At 40.5% G+C, this 14,927-nt stretch overlaps 1 protein-coding gene across 5 annotated transcripts in view; it reads left to right on the top strand.

Moving 5' to 3' along the window:
• Positions 1-14,927, top strand: part of LOC123511788 (ciliogenesis and planar polarity effector 2-like) — a 63,636-nt gene that overhangs the window by 30,138 nt on the left and 18,571 nt on the right. For 4 of the 5 annotated variants that reach the window (XM_045267786.1, XM_045267784.1, XM_045267785.1 and 1 more), the window contains 4 exons: positions 10,588-10,706; positions 10,851-10,997; positions 11,163-11,299; positions 12,232-12,530. In XM_045267786.1, coding sequence (XP_045123721.1) covers positions 10,588-10,706; positions 10,851-10,997; positions 11,163-11,299; positions 12,232-12,427 — 599 coding nt within the window. In that variant the 3' untranslated portion in view covers positions 12,428-12,530. Of the gene's footprint in view, positions 1-10,587; positions 10,707-10,850; positions 10,998-11,162; positions 11,300-12,231; positions 14,214-14,927 lie in introns of those variants that run through there. The other variant, XM_045267783.1, reaches the window with a different exon arrangement.

Below are 14,927 nucleotides of genomic sequence, written 5' to 3'. Positions count from 1 at the left end.
ATAGGCACAGATACTCCCGAGGCTAGGCAGACCTGCACCACTCCCGACCCCATACACTCATAAGGTTCCCTACTCACGGTCACCATACTGACCCTTTCTTTGGTCCAGTGAGAGCACAAGGACATATGTGAAATACACTTTGTAGAACAAGTATCCAGCAAAGCTTCAGTTCACGTCATTAACATTCAGTCTTACTGTCTGTAATGTGCCTTTCATTGGTGGTACAGAGAGGTGGCTGGCACTGAGCTCACCTCTCCTGACGTGTATCCCGAACACATTGAAGTGATGTGTCCTCACTGCTCACAATTGTAGCAGTGCACGCTGCCACGCCTACCTCTTCGTGCTCCATATCCAGCCAGGAAGTCTCGGGCATAGCGATTTGGCTGGTTATAGGACAGACAGCACACAGCATCACCCTCTGATGAGGTAGAAGCCACTGCATGGTGACTGAGACAGGAAACGTATGTTGTCAACCCGACACCCAGACTGTCATCCACCAAGACAGCTTGGGCACAATTCAAGAGCTGACAGGTATTCATGCTTTCCAAATGGCAGCCAGCTCTCAGAATTTGATCAGCAGCTTCAGGAAGGCAGGCCATAAAAGCAGAACTTAGACTAGCATCAGGAATACCACCAAAGAGCTCAGCAAGGTGGCATAAGTCAATCAAGTATACGTCGACAGGCTTGCGGGCAACGAACTACTCATAAGTCAAAAGATTGCCAGTAGCAAAGACAGAGATGAGCGCTGCTTATTTACTCTCGTACTCCTCCTTCTCCGAGCTTGTTAGTTGTTGATACACTGAGAATGCCCCAGCAGTGAGTCGCAGCAGTACAAGAGTGTGCAGCTCAGTGATCCCTTGTAACTTGTAGACAAGCTCCAGCTTCTCCAGCCACTCCACAACGGCATGAGATGTGCCATCAAATTCTGGGATTAGGCGTAGGTCCATGGTATGGTAGTCTCTTGGGATGGCAGTAGCTGTCTTCTCATCTTTGCTCACTGTGGAGAGGCAGAATGCCTAGATAGCTTGTAACAGGTTGGAGATTGTCAAAGAGTGGAGGAAGGCAACCTCTGCTGCTGATGTCTTTATTCCCTCTGCCTCAGTACAAGTCACCCTGCATATGAGAATAATTCTGACAAGCATGAAATGAACCTGAATAGAAACTCAGTTCAAAGTCACATTAACCCTAATTACCACCACCATCATGCTATTTATACAAGTACAAGGCATTAAACAGATTAATTACATTACAGTTTTGAATCTTGGCTTCCCAGTGGTATTCCGTACTGTGGTTCATCCTGGTGGTAAACTACGTTTCATCTAGGTAAACCATCTGCCTCCCCTCCATGCAGTGTCATTTAAGTGCCTGGAGAGCACCGATCCTATGGGACACGACATCCATGCACTCTATACATTTTCTTCTGTGAGGTCTTTAAGTGGAATCCAGTATTGTAGATGAGTCTTCACATATTTCTGAGGTCTCCTCTTTAATGGTGCTTGCCATCTTCAGATGTTTATTCAGAGAACCAATTGTGAAAGTCTGCTTGGCTGCAAACTTTGCTTGAATGGCAGAAATGGTGAAATTGTCAAAGACTGGGGGCAGTAATGAGTGCTATTGGTGTCTGAGGCCAAGACTTCACGTTGTGGTGAACCATCAGCCAGCTATACCACCTCCACTATCAAACCCATGACCTCAGCAACACAGTCGTAAGGCCTTTATGGAGAAAGGACAATATGACGTATGGATGATGTGGTTCAAGATGAAACTTACAGTCAACTCTTGATTTTAATTCAACGCAACTTGATATTTAAGGAGATACAATTAAATATGATTTATTCTATTTAACATGGGTTAACTCAACTTGATGCACGTGAACCCACGCTGCTTCTGATAAGAACTGCACTGAGATACTCTGCAGTTACATGCATGTTTTGTATGGGTATTACTTTATTTCTTGATGTAACCGCTAGAACAGGTTTTATTTTATTATTTTTCTTTTCTATGTAAGAGAGGAGGATTGGCCAAGGGCAACAAAAATATAAAGAAAAAAGGCCCACTCAGTTGCCAGTCTCCTAATAGAGCTGATAGAATTAGGCAAAAGATAGATCTTGAAACCTCCCTCTTTAATGAAGTCAAGTCATAAGAAGTTACAAATACAGACACTGGCAGGAAGTTCCAGAGTTTACTAGAGATAGGTTTGAAAGATGGAGAGCTTTTTTTTTATGCAGGAGGGCAAAGTGACTGGAAAAAAATAGGCCCACTGGGATGCCAGTCCCTTAAAGATCATATTGAGTTACAAAATATTCAAAGACAAATGTCTTGAAACCTCCCTCTTAAAAGAAGTCAAGTTGTAGGAAGATACAGAAGCAAGTAGGGAGTTCCAGAGTTTACCATAGAAAGGTATGAATGATTGAGAGTAATGGTTAACTCTTGTATTAGAGAGTTGGACAGAATAGGGGTAAGAGGAAGAAGAAAGCCTTGTGCACCAAGGCTGCAGGAGAAGGGGAGGCACGCAGTTAGCAAGATCAGTAGAGTACAGTAATACCTCAACTTATGAATTTAATTAATTCCAGATATGAAAAATTCATAAGTCGAAGCAATATTTCCCATAAGAAATAGCTATTAATTCACTCCAACCCTCCAAAAAATCACCCAAACCTGCCTAAATAACATTGTAATGTCTATAATAATTCATGTAATAACATGCAGTTATGATAAATACATTAATAAATATAAATATTGATGTAGTAAATGATTAAATAAACCAATAATGTTTGTTTTATTTTGATACCATAACTTACCTTAAGAACCAGATGACGTGGGTAAACAGAGGCTTCATGAGGAGTAGAGGGAGGGAAGAGAAGTGCAGAGAGGAGGAACCTACAAAACCACACTTGAACTTAAAAAACTTATACTAAACTTTTCTTATGTTTTTATGATTTTATGATTTTTTTTTTATTTATCTTTTTATTTTTTAAATTTTTTACACTTTTATGACTTTTATTAATTTTCTTCACTCTCCTCACTCACTCTTTTTTTCTAACTTTGCAGGACTGTCTGCAGTGTCTACATTAGGCCTTTTCTTAAAATGACGATCCAAAGGCCTTTGCCTGCTTTTTGGAATGTTTCTAAAATGACGTAAGCATATGTCATTAAATTGGGCAAGCACATGCCCCGTGTGAATTTTTTCAGGATGCTTCTTTTCTATGAAGTCTTGAACTTCTTCAAATTTCCCCATGCTCTTATATCAGCAGTGGTTATTATCTCATCCTCCTTGACCTCATCCTCAACCTCAACCTCTGTGACTTGGAGTGCCTGAAGCTCTTGTAGCTCTTCTGTCAACTCCTCAGTGTGTTCCTGCACCAGCTCATTGATGTCCTCTTCATCCACTTGAAGACCCATAGATTTGCCAAGGGAAACAATCTCCTCCACTTCAGGTCCGAAACCTTCAAAATCACGCTCTGCTACAACATCGGGCCACAACTTCCTCCAAGCAGAATTTAAGGTACAACAGGTCATGCCTTCCCAAGCTAAATCAATGATCTTCAAACATATGATGATGTTGAAATGATCCTGCCAAAATTGTCTTAGGGTAAGTTGGGTGCTTTCTGTCACTTCAAAGCAGTGTTTAAACAAATGTTTGGTGTACAATTTCTTGAAGTTGGAGGTCACCTACCCAATGAATTCTTCTAGGATGTCGTCTTCAAAACCTTGGGGATGAGCTAGTGCATTGTCAAGAATGAGATAATAATAATAATAATAATAATATACGGTTTATTAGTTTGGCAATGTAAAAAATTACACTGAAAATGTACAGGGGGGGGGACATTAACACAATGAACTAAAAATGCTTAACCTAACTATGGATCTAACTTAACCTAGAATTCACTTATTTATTTAAGGCTCGCACAATAGTGGGCACCGCGCTAAGTCGGTACCGATCAGTGCGCGGTGCTCTTAAGGGCGCCACGCGATTCTGGTGTCGGGTGGCGCGAGCAGGGGGAGGCACGTCGGGGGGTAGCAGGTGGCGGAGACGTGGATGACGCAGCAGTCCTTCCCCAAATTTTTCCAAGGCTTCCTGGTGTCTTGTGGCCAGCCTCGGCAGACTCAGGCAGGTCAGGGCGTCCTCGTAGGACCTGTAGGCAGGCCCAAGGATGACCCTGAACGCCCTCCTCTGAACCCTCTCCAGCTGTTGTCGTTGTGTGAGGTTCAGGAGGAGGACCACGCTGGGGCGGCGTACATGAGCTTAGGGAGTATAAAGGTGAGGTACACTCCCTCAGCTCATCTGCCGGTGCTCCCAGGGACCTGAGTCGGCGCAGTAAATAGATTTTATATGAGGCTGACCTGATGATGTTGGAAACATGCTGCTTCCATGATAATTGATCATCCACCAAGACACCTAGAAGCTTGGTGCTGCGGACCACCTGGAGGGAGTGAGGGCCCACAGAAAGCTGGGGAGGGGGGACTGCTGCTGTGGAGGTACAAATGTGCATCACCACGGTCTTGGTGTGGTTGATGGTCATTTTGTTGTCCTCCGTCCACGTCTGTAGTTGGTTTAGAGTGGACTGCAGTGCTGAGAAGTCTGGGTTGGTGTTGTTGACGGGTACGCCCACGGTGCAGTCGTCCACATACTTCCAGCGGTGGGGGGTGTGGACGAGAGCATCGTTGATAAGGATGAGGAAACACAGTGGACCCATCTTGGTCCCCTGAGGGACCCCGCATGTGAGCTGTTGGAAAGAGGAGACAGAGCCCTGATAACGAACGGCCTGACGCCTTCCCGTGAGGAAGTCTGCCAGCCACGCTATCAGGTAGGGAGAGAGACCCAGAGTGATGGCTTTATTTATCACAACAGTGTGATCAACAAGATCAAAGGCCTTTCTGAAGTCCACAAAAGCAATAGCTAGAGAAGTGTTGCGTTTGTCCAGGTGGCTGTGGACGAATTCCAGGAAGCTGACAAGGTAGTGAGATGTGGAGGTGGATTTAATATTGCCAAATTGTTGTGTGTCAATAGAGTTACAAATTTTGTTATAGGCCCAGTCGAACACAAAATCTTCACAGATAAGGCTGGGTATAGGGGTGATGGCGACTGGTCTTAGATCATTCAGTGACTGTGGATTAGAAATTTTGGGGAGGGGTGACGTAAGATGTCTTCCAGTCATCGGGGCAGGAATGTTGAGAAAGGGAGGCATTGATGATAGAGCAAAGGGGTGTGGCAAGTTCTGGGGCAAATTCTCTGTAAATTTTGATGGGGAGGTCAGTGGGAGTGGTGGATCTGTTTAGTTTAAATTTAAGAAGCTTCCTGTAAACATCAACCTCCTGGACAGGGGTGGAGGGGAGGAGGCAGGGAGGTAGGCTGGGAGAGTAGTAGAGTGAAGGGGAGGGAGTGTCTGACAGATCGCAGCGAAGTGACCGTTAATCTCTTCGGCCGCGCTGTCAGGTGAAAGGTGTGAAACACAGGGAAGAGAAGAGGCTTGTTTTTGTAAACCACACAAAGACTTAATCTTGTCGTACCACTGTCTGTTGTTAGTAAGCTTGAGATGGTGAATTTTGTCTGGGTAGTAGCTTGCCTTGGCTTTTTTAATTTCCCTGATAACTCTGTTCCTTAAACTCCTGTACTGGTCAGGGCTAGAGTGGAAAGCCCTGTCACGCTGACGAAGGAGTCGTTTGATGCAGGGCGTCATCCAAGGGGCATCAGATGGGTCCACTGTGATGTCCTTGGTGGGAAAGTAGTGGTGGAACGCTTCCGTTGTGGTGGTGAAGTAGTTCCGCCATTTTGTGTGGACGTCTTCCTCCTCCAGTACCTCGGTCCACGGGTGATGTGTCAGCCACTGCCCAAATTCCCTCATGGCGGAGTCAGGCATGGGCCTGTGGGATCTGGTGACAGTTGACCTGGGAACCGAGGTGGTGGGGTGGGTGTCCACAGGATGGAGAGGTGGGTGCTGCGTCCCATGGGGGGGAGTGGCTTGGGAGGCGAGTACTGCTGGCTCAGGTCTGTCATGATAAGGTCGAGGGTGGACTGGTGGTGGGTGGGGAAGTCCACGACCTGGGTGAGGTGTAGCTGGTGCAGGATTTCACTGATATCCAAGCGGTTGAAGTCACCACAGATTACCAGCTTGGCAGCAGGAAATCTCACCCGTAGAGCATCAGCAGTCTCGATGATGTGATCAGTGAGCAACCGTGCAGTGGCGGCCCGTGGAGGGTGGTAGACAACACACACAATGATGGAGGCTGTGTTGCGGGGTGGCAGGGGGTAACCCTCACCCACAGGGCCTCCAATCCGGCGGGGACGTCGACGTGTAGGTGTGAGGGGCTGAGGTCAGAGCGGCAAAACAGGGCCACTCCTCCCCCCCTGCGTTGATTCCTGAGGTGGTGGAACAGCTGGAAATCTTGAATCATACACACCTCAGGAGTTATCTGCCACGCCTCCGTGATCGCCACAATGTCTGCACAGTTAGATCTCACTGACACTATCAACTCGTCCATCTTGTTCGCCAGTGATGTCACGTTGGAAAGGAGGAGAGAGGGAAGACTATACCACACGCGCGGAACTTCGAAGTGTTTGTATTCCCTCTCCTCAACCTTCCGCCCCTTCCTTACGGTAGATGTGATCACTTTAATGGGACGCACCACACTCCTTCCTCCCTTGGATCCACGATTCCGAAATAACTGTAAGTTTTTGAGGCGTTGAATGACCTCTGATGGAGGGTACCCAGCCTCACGTCTACGGCGCATAAGGGCATCGCGTCCGTAGCTTAGCACTGCAGCACTCATTTCACTGTTTGTCCAGACGTGCACTCACTTATAATATCCAAAATTGTTTGTATTATAACACTAGGGCGAGCACTAATTAACCTATTAATAACTTATACAAAGGGGGGGGGAGGCCAACAGGCTGGCCGTGGCTGCCCGAGAGCGCACAAGGTCACACGTCCGACCCGAGTGAGGTCAGGAGAGTGTGTGTGTGTGAATGTGCTCAGAAAGAAATATGACGCCTACGTAGGCGTCACCGTATATGCTACTGGGGCTTCATGATGCCTACATAGGCGTCACCGTATTGAAGGGGTTAAATGCACGAGGATTTTCCAAGTGGTAAACCAACAAGGGTTTAACTTTACAATCACCACTGACATTAGCACATAACACGAGCATGAGTCAGTTCTTCATGGGCTTATGTCCTGGCTGCTTTTTTTCTTCTGCGGTGATGTAAATCCACCGTGGCATCTTCTTCCAAAAGAGGCTGGTTTAATCGCAGTTGAAAACTTGCTGTGGGATGTATCCTTCATCAAGAACAAGCTGTGCAAACTTCACAAATTCTTCTGCTGCCTTATTATCAGCACTAGCTGCCTCACCATGCCGTGCCACAGAGTGAATTCCAGAACGCTTGCAAAACTTCTCAAACCATCCACAAGAGGCCTGGAATGCATTAGCTTGCTCAGTCGAGCTCTCACCCTCCTACTCAGTTTGCTCTCTGTGCAAGTCAATAAAAATGGCGCTGACTTTCTCACAAACTATTGTTTCAGTAATCATGTTATCTGCTACTTCTTTTTCTTTTATCCACAATAACAGAAGCCTTTCCAACTCATCATGAATACTCATTCTTTTCTTGGAGAAAATAGTTACACCTTTTGAAGGTTTCACTAACTTTAACACACCTTTCTGTTTGAGAATTGTACAAATTGTTGAAAAGGGTTTGCCATATTGCCGAGACAAATCAATCACACGTACATCACTCATGTTTTTCAATGATTTCAAGCTTTGTTTCGATACTAATTACACTACATTTCTTCTTATCATCACTTGCACTAACACTTGATTTCTTAGAAGCCATAATTACTAATTATTAAAGCAAAATAAAGCACAAAATAACACAAATAAAGAAGCACAGCACGAGAGAAAAGAGAGAGTGATGTTTACACGAGAGGCACCAAGAACTGAACAAATGAAGTGCGCAAAGGATTGTGTGGTGCTGTACGAACAATGAAGTTTGTGCTGCCAGCATCACTATGAGTATACGTAACTTGCATTTTTATTCGTACATAGAGTCAAGAAATCAACCGAATCTCAGCTCATAACTTGGAAAATTTGTAACTAGATGCATTCATAAGTCGAGGTATTACTGTAGTTAGCATGAAAATAATGATAAGAAATAGCAAGAAATGAGTTGATGAAATGAAAAGCTTTTGATTCCACCCTATCTAACAAAATTGTGTGAGTGAAACGCCCCAAACATGCGAAGAGTACTCCATACAGATAAGGCCCTTGTACAGATTTAGCAGTTGGAGTGCCAAGAAAAATGAGATGTTTAGATTAGACTGGTTAATTCTTGCATTAAAGAGTTGGACAGAATAAGAGTGAGAGAAAAAAGATAGCCTTTTGCAGTGAGGCTGCAGGAAGAGAGGAGGCATACAGTTAGCAAGATCAAAAGATCAGTTAGCATGAAAATAGCAATAAAAGATAGCTTTACATTGCTGAGAAATGGTTAGGTTGAGTTGGGGTGGGTTAGAAAGGGTTGGTATTGGCAATGTTGAAAATACATCCAGTTATGTAACAATAGTTTGCTCTGATGTACGTACTTATAATCAGTAAATAAGCAAATCTGGGTATAAGTGAGAACTGCATGCCTCATAAGTCCTCCTCTGCCAGATGAAGTTCAAAAGAGAGTAGTTCATACTGAGGGAAGCAGAATTTCAATAGTTGTTCACTATCACTCAGTGCCGTGGATTCAAGGTGATCCTCATGGCATAATCGTATATGAATGCAAAGATATGATTTTCATTATAGCAGAAAATTGAGTGGCAGAAACACAAATATTGTGGTAAAAGCAACACACAAACTAAAGGGGATTAAAAGAAGAAAAAGGAGAAGCGGCCACTGCCGATAAGCGTGACCCAATGAAAAGGCATTTCTTTCCGATGATCACAGCGGCAGACAAAATAATGCCTTTGCTTTGTTTTCAGTGTTCCATGCAAGATTCCACTATGTACATCACAAAATAATCCTTTTCTTTGTGGTAAGTCTTGTAAAAAGTTAATAAAAATGTTGTTATGTGAACATAAATGTATATATATATATATATATATATATATATATATATATATATATATATATATATATATATATATATATATATATGAGACTGTAACATCCTTAGAGTTTTTTTTTTTTTTTCTTCAGTCCTCACTCCTCACTCAGTCTAGAGCTAACTACATAGTGAGTGGATCATTTCTCTGCATTTTCACCTAGGGTCCTATACTATGGCATCCAAGCATCATTCAATCTTCTCACAGGAAGTGTTAGATTGCTATGCTAGGGGAAAAAAGACCTCAGTGACTGTCCATGGATGTTGTATGCTATCAGAGCTAATAAAATGAGAATGTGCATTCTTTTTTCCATGACCTAGTGAGAAATTAATATTTTTTAAGGTTTGAGTAACAGAATCCCCAAAATAGGCAGACTTTCCCAGTGGCCAGGTAAATCCCCTTCTATTACCATTATTTTCTATGGGAAAATTCTGGGAAAATTTCTATGGGGAAAATGTTTGAATAACACAACATCTCCAGGAATGTAACCCTCACATTAATAAAGAGTCGACTATACTTTATGGCATAGTACACATTGGATCAGTATAAACACTGGAACTGTAATAAAATACCCATATTGTGTTCTTAGGTCAAATTTATATAATGAATTGCTTACCTATTCAAACTGATTCGGAAACAATTGTTAGCTTTCTACTTGTTATATTCATCATAAAGATGTATAACAAATGCAGTTCTGCACCTGAATGAACAATGACATAAAAGGATATTTGCTCAGCAGTAGCCAGCATCTTGACCAAATAGACTAATATGACTGCTCTTGTGAGCCCGAGTTCCATATACCACAAAGAAACTGGTTTCACCATAAAAAGTAAAAAAAAATTGCTCAACTATCAATCATGGTGGTTCTCATTAACTACTCTATTATACTCTTCTCACCTAAACTCTCTGGGTATCTGTTATTATCAACTATAACACATAAATTACAAAATACTACCATATAATAAGTGCCTTAATTTTATATGCATAAAACAGACAGCAGTGCTAGTATTGTTCTGAGAAAGAGAAGGGAGGGAGTGGGAATGGTGGAGGTGGGATAGGAGGAAGGTAGGGGCAGACAGAAGTGTGGAGGTAGTAGGTGACCTGACGTCACAGCTACATCATGCTTCCCTTGTTTGATCCACTGCTCTGCTGAGTTAGCTAATGTGGAGCTTCAACCTTAAATGACAAGACTAAATGCCTTAATCAACCACATTTGGCAATATATGATAGTGTCAAAAATAATGGGAGGTTGTAAAAATACCTGTGCCAAATATCCGTTTGATTCAACTTTCTGTTTGGAAGATATATGCAAAAACGATCCCTCACATCCTCTAAAACGCATAGTAAGTAGTATACATATTAGTAAATCTGGGATGTATCTTGGAAAATGCAGGAGTGGAATCACATGCATCCTCTCCCATCCTAAGCTCAGTTCAGCTTCAGCTCTAACTCTCAATGTAGATAGGATGATATTAACTTTAACATAAGAATTTCATATATTCACCAGGAGTCTTAGAGAAACCTAACTTGCCACCATCGGTTCCCAATGTCACTTACAAGATCTTCTTGTGTGGGAAGACAGCCTCAGGCAAGACCTGGACTATGAACTGTCTATCAGGACAAGAAGTAAGTTTCATCTTAATTTTTTAGCTCTAGATGTTTTTTTTTTTTTGTTATTAAAGTAGTTTGGTTTAAAAATGTGTAGTATATTCAATGTTTTGGAAAATATCATAGAAAACAGAAATTCAGATTTTCCTTCTTTATGTATAGGTGCCAAGTAAGCATGTGGAGACAATTGGCATACAGTGCAGCCATGTCTTTTGGCCCATGAAAATTGGTAGCAGACTCATCCTTTTCCGTCTAGAGCTTTGGGATGCAGGAGAAGCCAGCACTCGCCAGTATAGCCACATTTTACCAGTATGTATAATTCTTAGATGCTTCAGGGTTTCTTTGGTACTATTTATTGGGGCCATAGAGGTGATTACTTCAGTTCTCATGATGAGATAGCAGATGAGTGAGTTATTATATTCCCCTTAATGTTACTTCTGCTTTCCTTTGAAAATAATGATAGTTGTATTGCAGGCATGCCGTGATGGCGTTGATGCTGTATTGGTATGTTGTTCCGCTAGTGACCGTGAAGGATGGTTGGACATGCCTAGGGCAGTAGCAGAAGCCACACAACCAGCAGACAGGACAGCAGTGGCAGTGGTTCTCACTAGGTACTGACTAATCTCTTGCCTCATTCTTATACTTAAGAACAAAATTATTCTTACTGGTATAAATGCTTATATAACAAAAATTACCAAACCATTTTTTTTTTTATTTAGAAATCATTGGGGTATGCCAAGAAATATTTCTATTAATTCATTTATTTTAACTGCTAAGGTCGTGAAGACAATAGGAATTATTATTATTATTATTATTATTATTATTATTATTATTATTATTATTATTGTTATTGTTATTATTATGAGAATCCATGAAAAGGCATCAGTGAAAAATCAAAGAAATGATGTAGACCCAAGCAGGGTACCCCAATTTGCAAATATGGATATGAAAAATAAAAAGGAATTAAAAAAGAGAAAAAAAGGTAAAACTAAGAAATAAGACAAATACTTAAGAAGCTAACAGGAAAGTGTTAACTTATGCTTTAAATTTATCAATAGCAACTTCAGAAACAACCTAGTCTGGAAGTACATTCCATACTTTAGTCAGATTAGGTTTAAAAGTACGGAAAAATTGGTTGGTTGAGAAAAAAAAAAAAAAACTGAAAATCACGCACATTGAATAGCAAACTATGATGGCGAACAGGCAGCAATTGAGCTGGTAACACACTATGAAGAGAATGTTCAGTGTTGTTAACCATTTAAAGAAATCCATTTTACTCATTCATACAGACATGAGACAGAAAGACATTAGATATCAAGTTTCAACAACTCATTCACTCTTAAATCAGCTTAAGATATATCAGACTCATGATTGTCAAATTATTCTTCAGTGCACACTTGGGAAATCTTCATGTTACTTATTCATCTAATCGGGAAGCATATAAAGGAAAATACTTTGGCATTAATATTTCTCATATAGACATATTTAAATCAGATTGCTCTGTACACACTTAGTTTACTGTTACCTCTTGACCCTACTACAGATGGGATCAATTTTCAAAGCGTGAGGTCACAGAGGCAGAGGTGGAGGCATTTGAGAAGTCCCGAGGGGTGCCAGTAGTGAGGCTTGGTGGTACTACCCACGATCCTACTCAAGAAATGGCCCATATTGCTCCAACACTTAATTTTCTATGTCGCCGGCTGTGGCAGCGTGACCAAGAACTTCTCTCCATCAAGTAATAAAGGAAATGTACTTGATATAAGAATTAGGGAGAAAGAGCAACACGGACATTATACAAGAATGATGGAATGGGGGATTGAGAAAACCTTAAATATTAAGAAGGTAAGGAGAGTAGATAGAATGAGGAGAACTATGAATTTGTCAGTCTCTTAAGGCAGTGTCATACTAGCACTTTTCCATTAACTTTTTCTGTCAACTTTCTGAAGATTGTAAACTTATGTTGACACTTGTCGTCACACAAGCTCACTTCCACTTCTGTCACGTTGGTTGACTGTAAACAAACATGGCTGCCCCTTCACCCCCAGCAAGTCGTTGCTATTTTTGGCCTCTAATGCTCTCTATAAGAAACTCTTCAGACAACTTTGTCCAATGATAAACAACAGAGCAGCTCATCTTTGTCAATTGCTACTTGGAAGTTCTGCCTTGGAGCAACGCAGTTCCAGAGAAATGTAAGCAAGCAACTGAGCCTAGGCTACTACAAAAAAAAATGTATACACAAATACTATATATATACATCAACTTATTAAGATTCTATTGAGTTGGAACTTTATCATTCAATTAACAAAAAAATAAATTTTATTATGAAAGTATTGATTAGAAACCATAGATCATAATTTGACTAAAAATTGATGCTAGAGGAAAACTGTGTGTTTTCTCTGACTCAAGATGATGGAAACAGTTAACGGAACAGTAAAAAAAACGACAGAAATCATCAACAACAACAGAAAAAGTGTTAGTGTGACACTGCCTTTAGTTTCAGACCTAAAATGTATCTAGGATAGTACAGTTATCAACCTTAGGACCTGGAGACTGCTGGTTTTTGGAAAATTTTGGATTTTTTATGTACATGTACATATACACTGTACTGGCCCAACACATGCAAGCCATTCAAGTCAAGGCTTGCTTGAGTTCAGGAAAACTGATCATACTACTCCTGGGAGTTACTTATAATAATACTTAATTTCATTAAAGAAAGACATTATGTAGCCTACTCATTGTTGTTGATGCTTATTGATAAATTAATTACAAAAACAATTTCGGATCTTGTGTTTGTAGACTACAGGGGTGGTACTCTGCAATATTTTAAAGACCATCTGTAATCCAGAATTTTCTATGGTCTGTCAAGTCTCAGGTCCAGAAGTTATTGGATTTGGGAGGTTTAACTTATATATGCTGTGCATATTAAACAAAATGGAATACCAGTACAGTGCTTAAAAGAGAAAAATTAAACACTAAATGAAAAGTAAATTAACTTTTTTTCGCACTTCAACTTTCTCTGACATCAACAATGCACCATGTTTGTATTTTACACCACTTTTTATTTATTTTTTTTTTTTATTTTATTTTATTTTTTTTTTTTTTTTTTTGCTGAATCCAGATTGGAACTATACAGTAGTAAATAAATTATAAAATGAGAAGAAATACCTGTCAGCTGTTTCAAGCACGATCATTCATATGATTTTGTAGTACAACACCATCAGAACATAAATAGTGCCTCCACAAAATAATGACACACCAACGTGATTAATTTAAAAAATCATCCTGACAGTAATACTAAAAAACTGATGTTTCCTGATTATCAATTGCCGAATAGAATCATGATTTTTAGATCCACTTTGCAGCAAAATTCTGAATATGATTTAAATTGTGCTTGAGAAAATATTCAGTATTGCACTCCATTCTTGTCTAGAAGTAGGAATTAAGTTCTCAGCCATAATCAAAAGTGGGCCCAATATTAGAATATTATTTTCTATGAAATTGTACAAATAAATTATATTTTGCACATTTTATTATTTCATCATCCCTTGAAGTGCCTGGTATCAGTATAAAAAGCTGGTATAAATATGCACATGGAGATCCCACTATATGAACATCCATTATACAAGAAACCAATGATATGAGGGTTGTAAATTTTTATATAAGTGCAAAAATCTGATGATATGAGCTTCAGTCTGAGGTAAGTAAAATTATGAAATTCAATATATCTTCCTGCACCCTCCCACTAACATATCCAAGTATCCAGGTTATATGGTGTTACGTTCACCGGTTAAATGGGTAAGATTGGCATCGGGGAGCTGGCGAACAATAACAATAAAAAAAAAAAAACACTGCAGGTTCAACTGGTGAGGATATGCAAAGGGGGTACTTAAGAAGCTATTTAATAACCCAATAACAATGAAACTAACATACACAAAGATATAACATGAAACACATGAAACTGACATATATATATATATATATATATATATATATATATATATATATATATATATATATATATATATATATATATATATATATATACAGAAATAAATACAACAATAAAGAACCCAATTTAATACCTAACAATAATACTAATCCTATATGGAGGCAATGTGGAAAAAAACGGGACGAGGGGAAGTGATACTTATGAGGTGTCGCAGTGGTGAAGTGCTGGGTGATGTGGATCCCACGGTAATCCAAGAGGCGTTGTGTTCACTGCGTGAGGCCTTGACCTCG

The sequence above is a fragment of the Portunus trituberculatus genome, chromosome 32 (genome assembly GCF_017591435.1).
Source record: "Portunus trituberculatus isolate SZX2019 chromosome 32, ASM1759143v1, whole genome shotgun sequence".
Lineage (NCBI taxonomy): Eukaryota > Metazoa > Arthropoda > Malacostraca > Decapoda > Portunidae > Portunus > Portunus trituberculatus.
The sequence above is the reverse complement of the archived record's forward strand: the minus strand, read 5'-3'. Positions and strand labels throughout refer to the sequence as shown.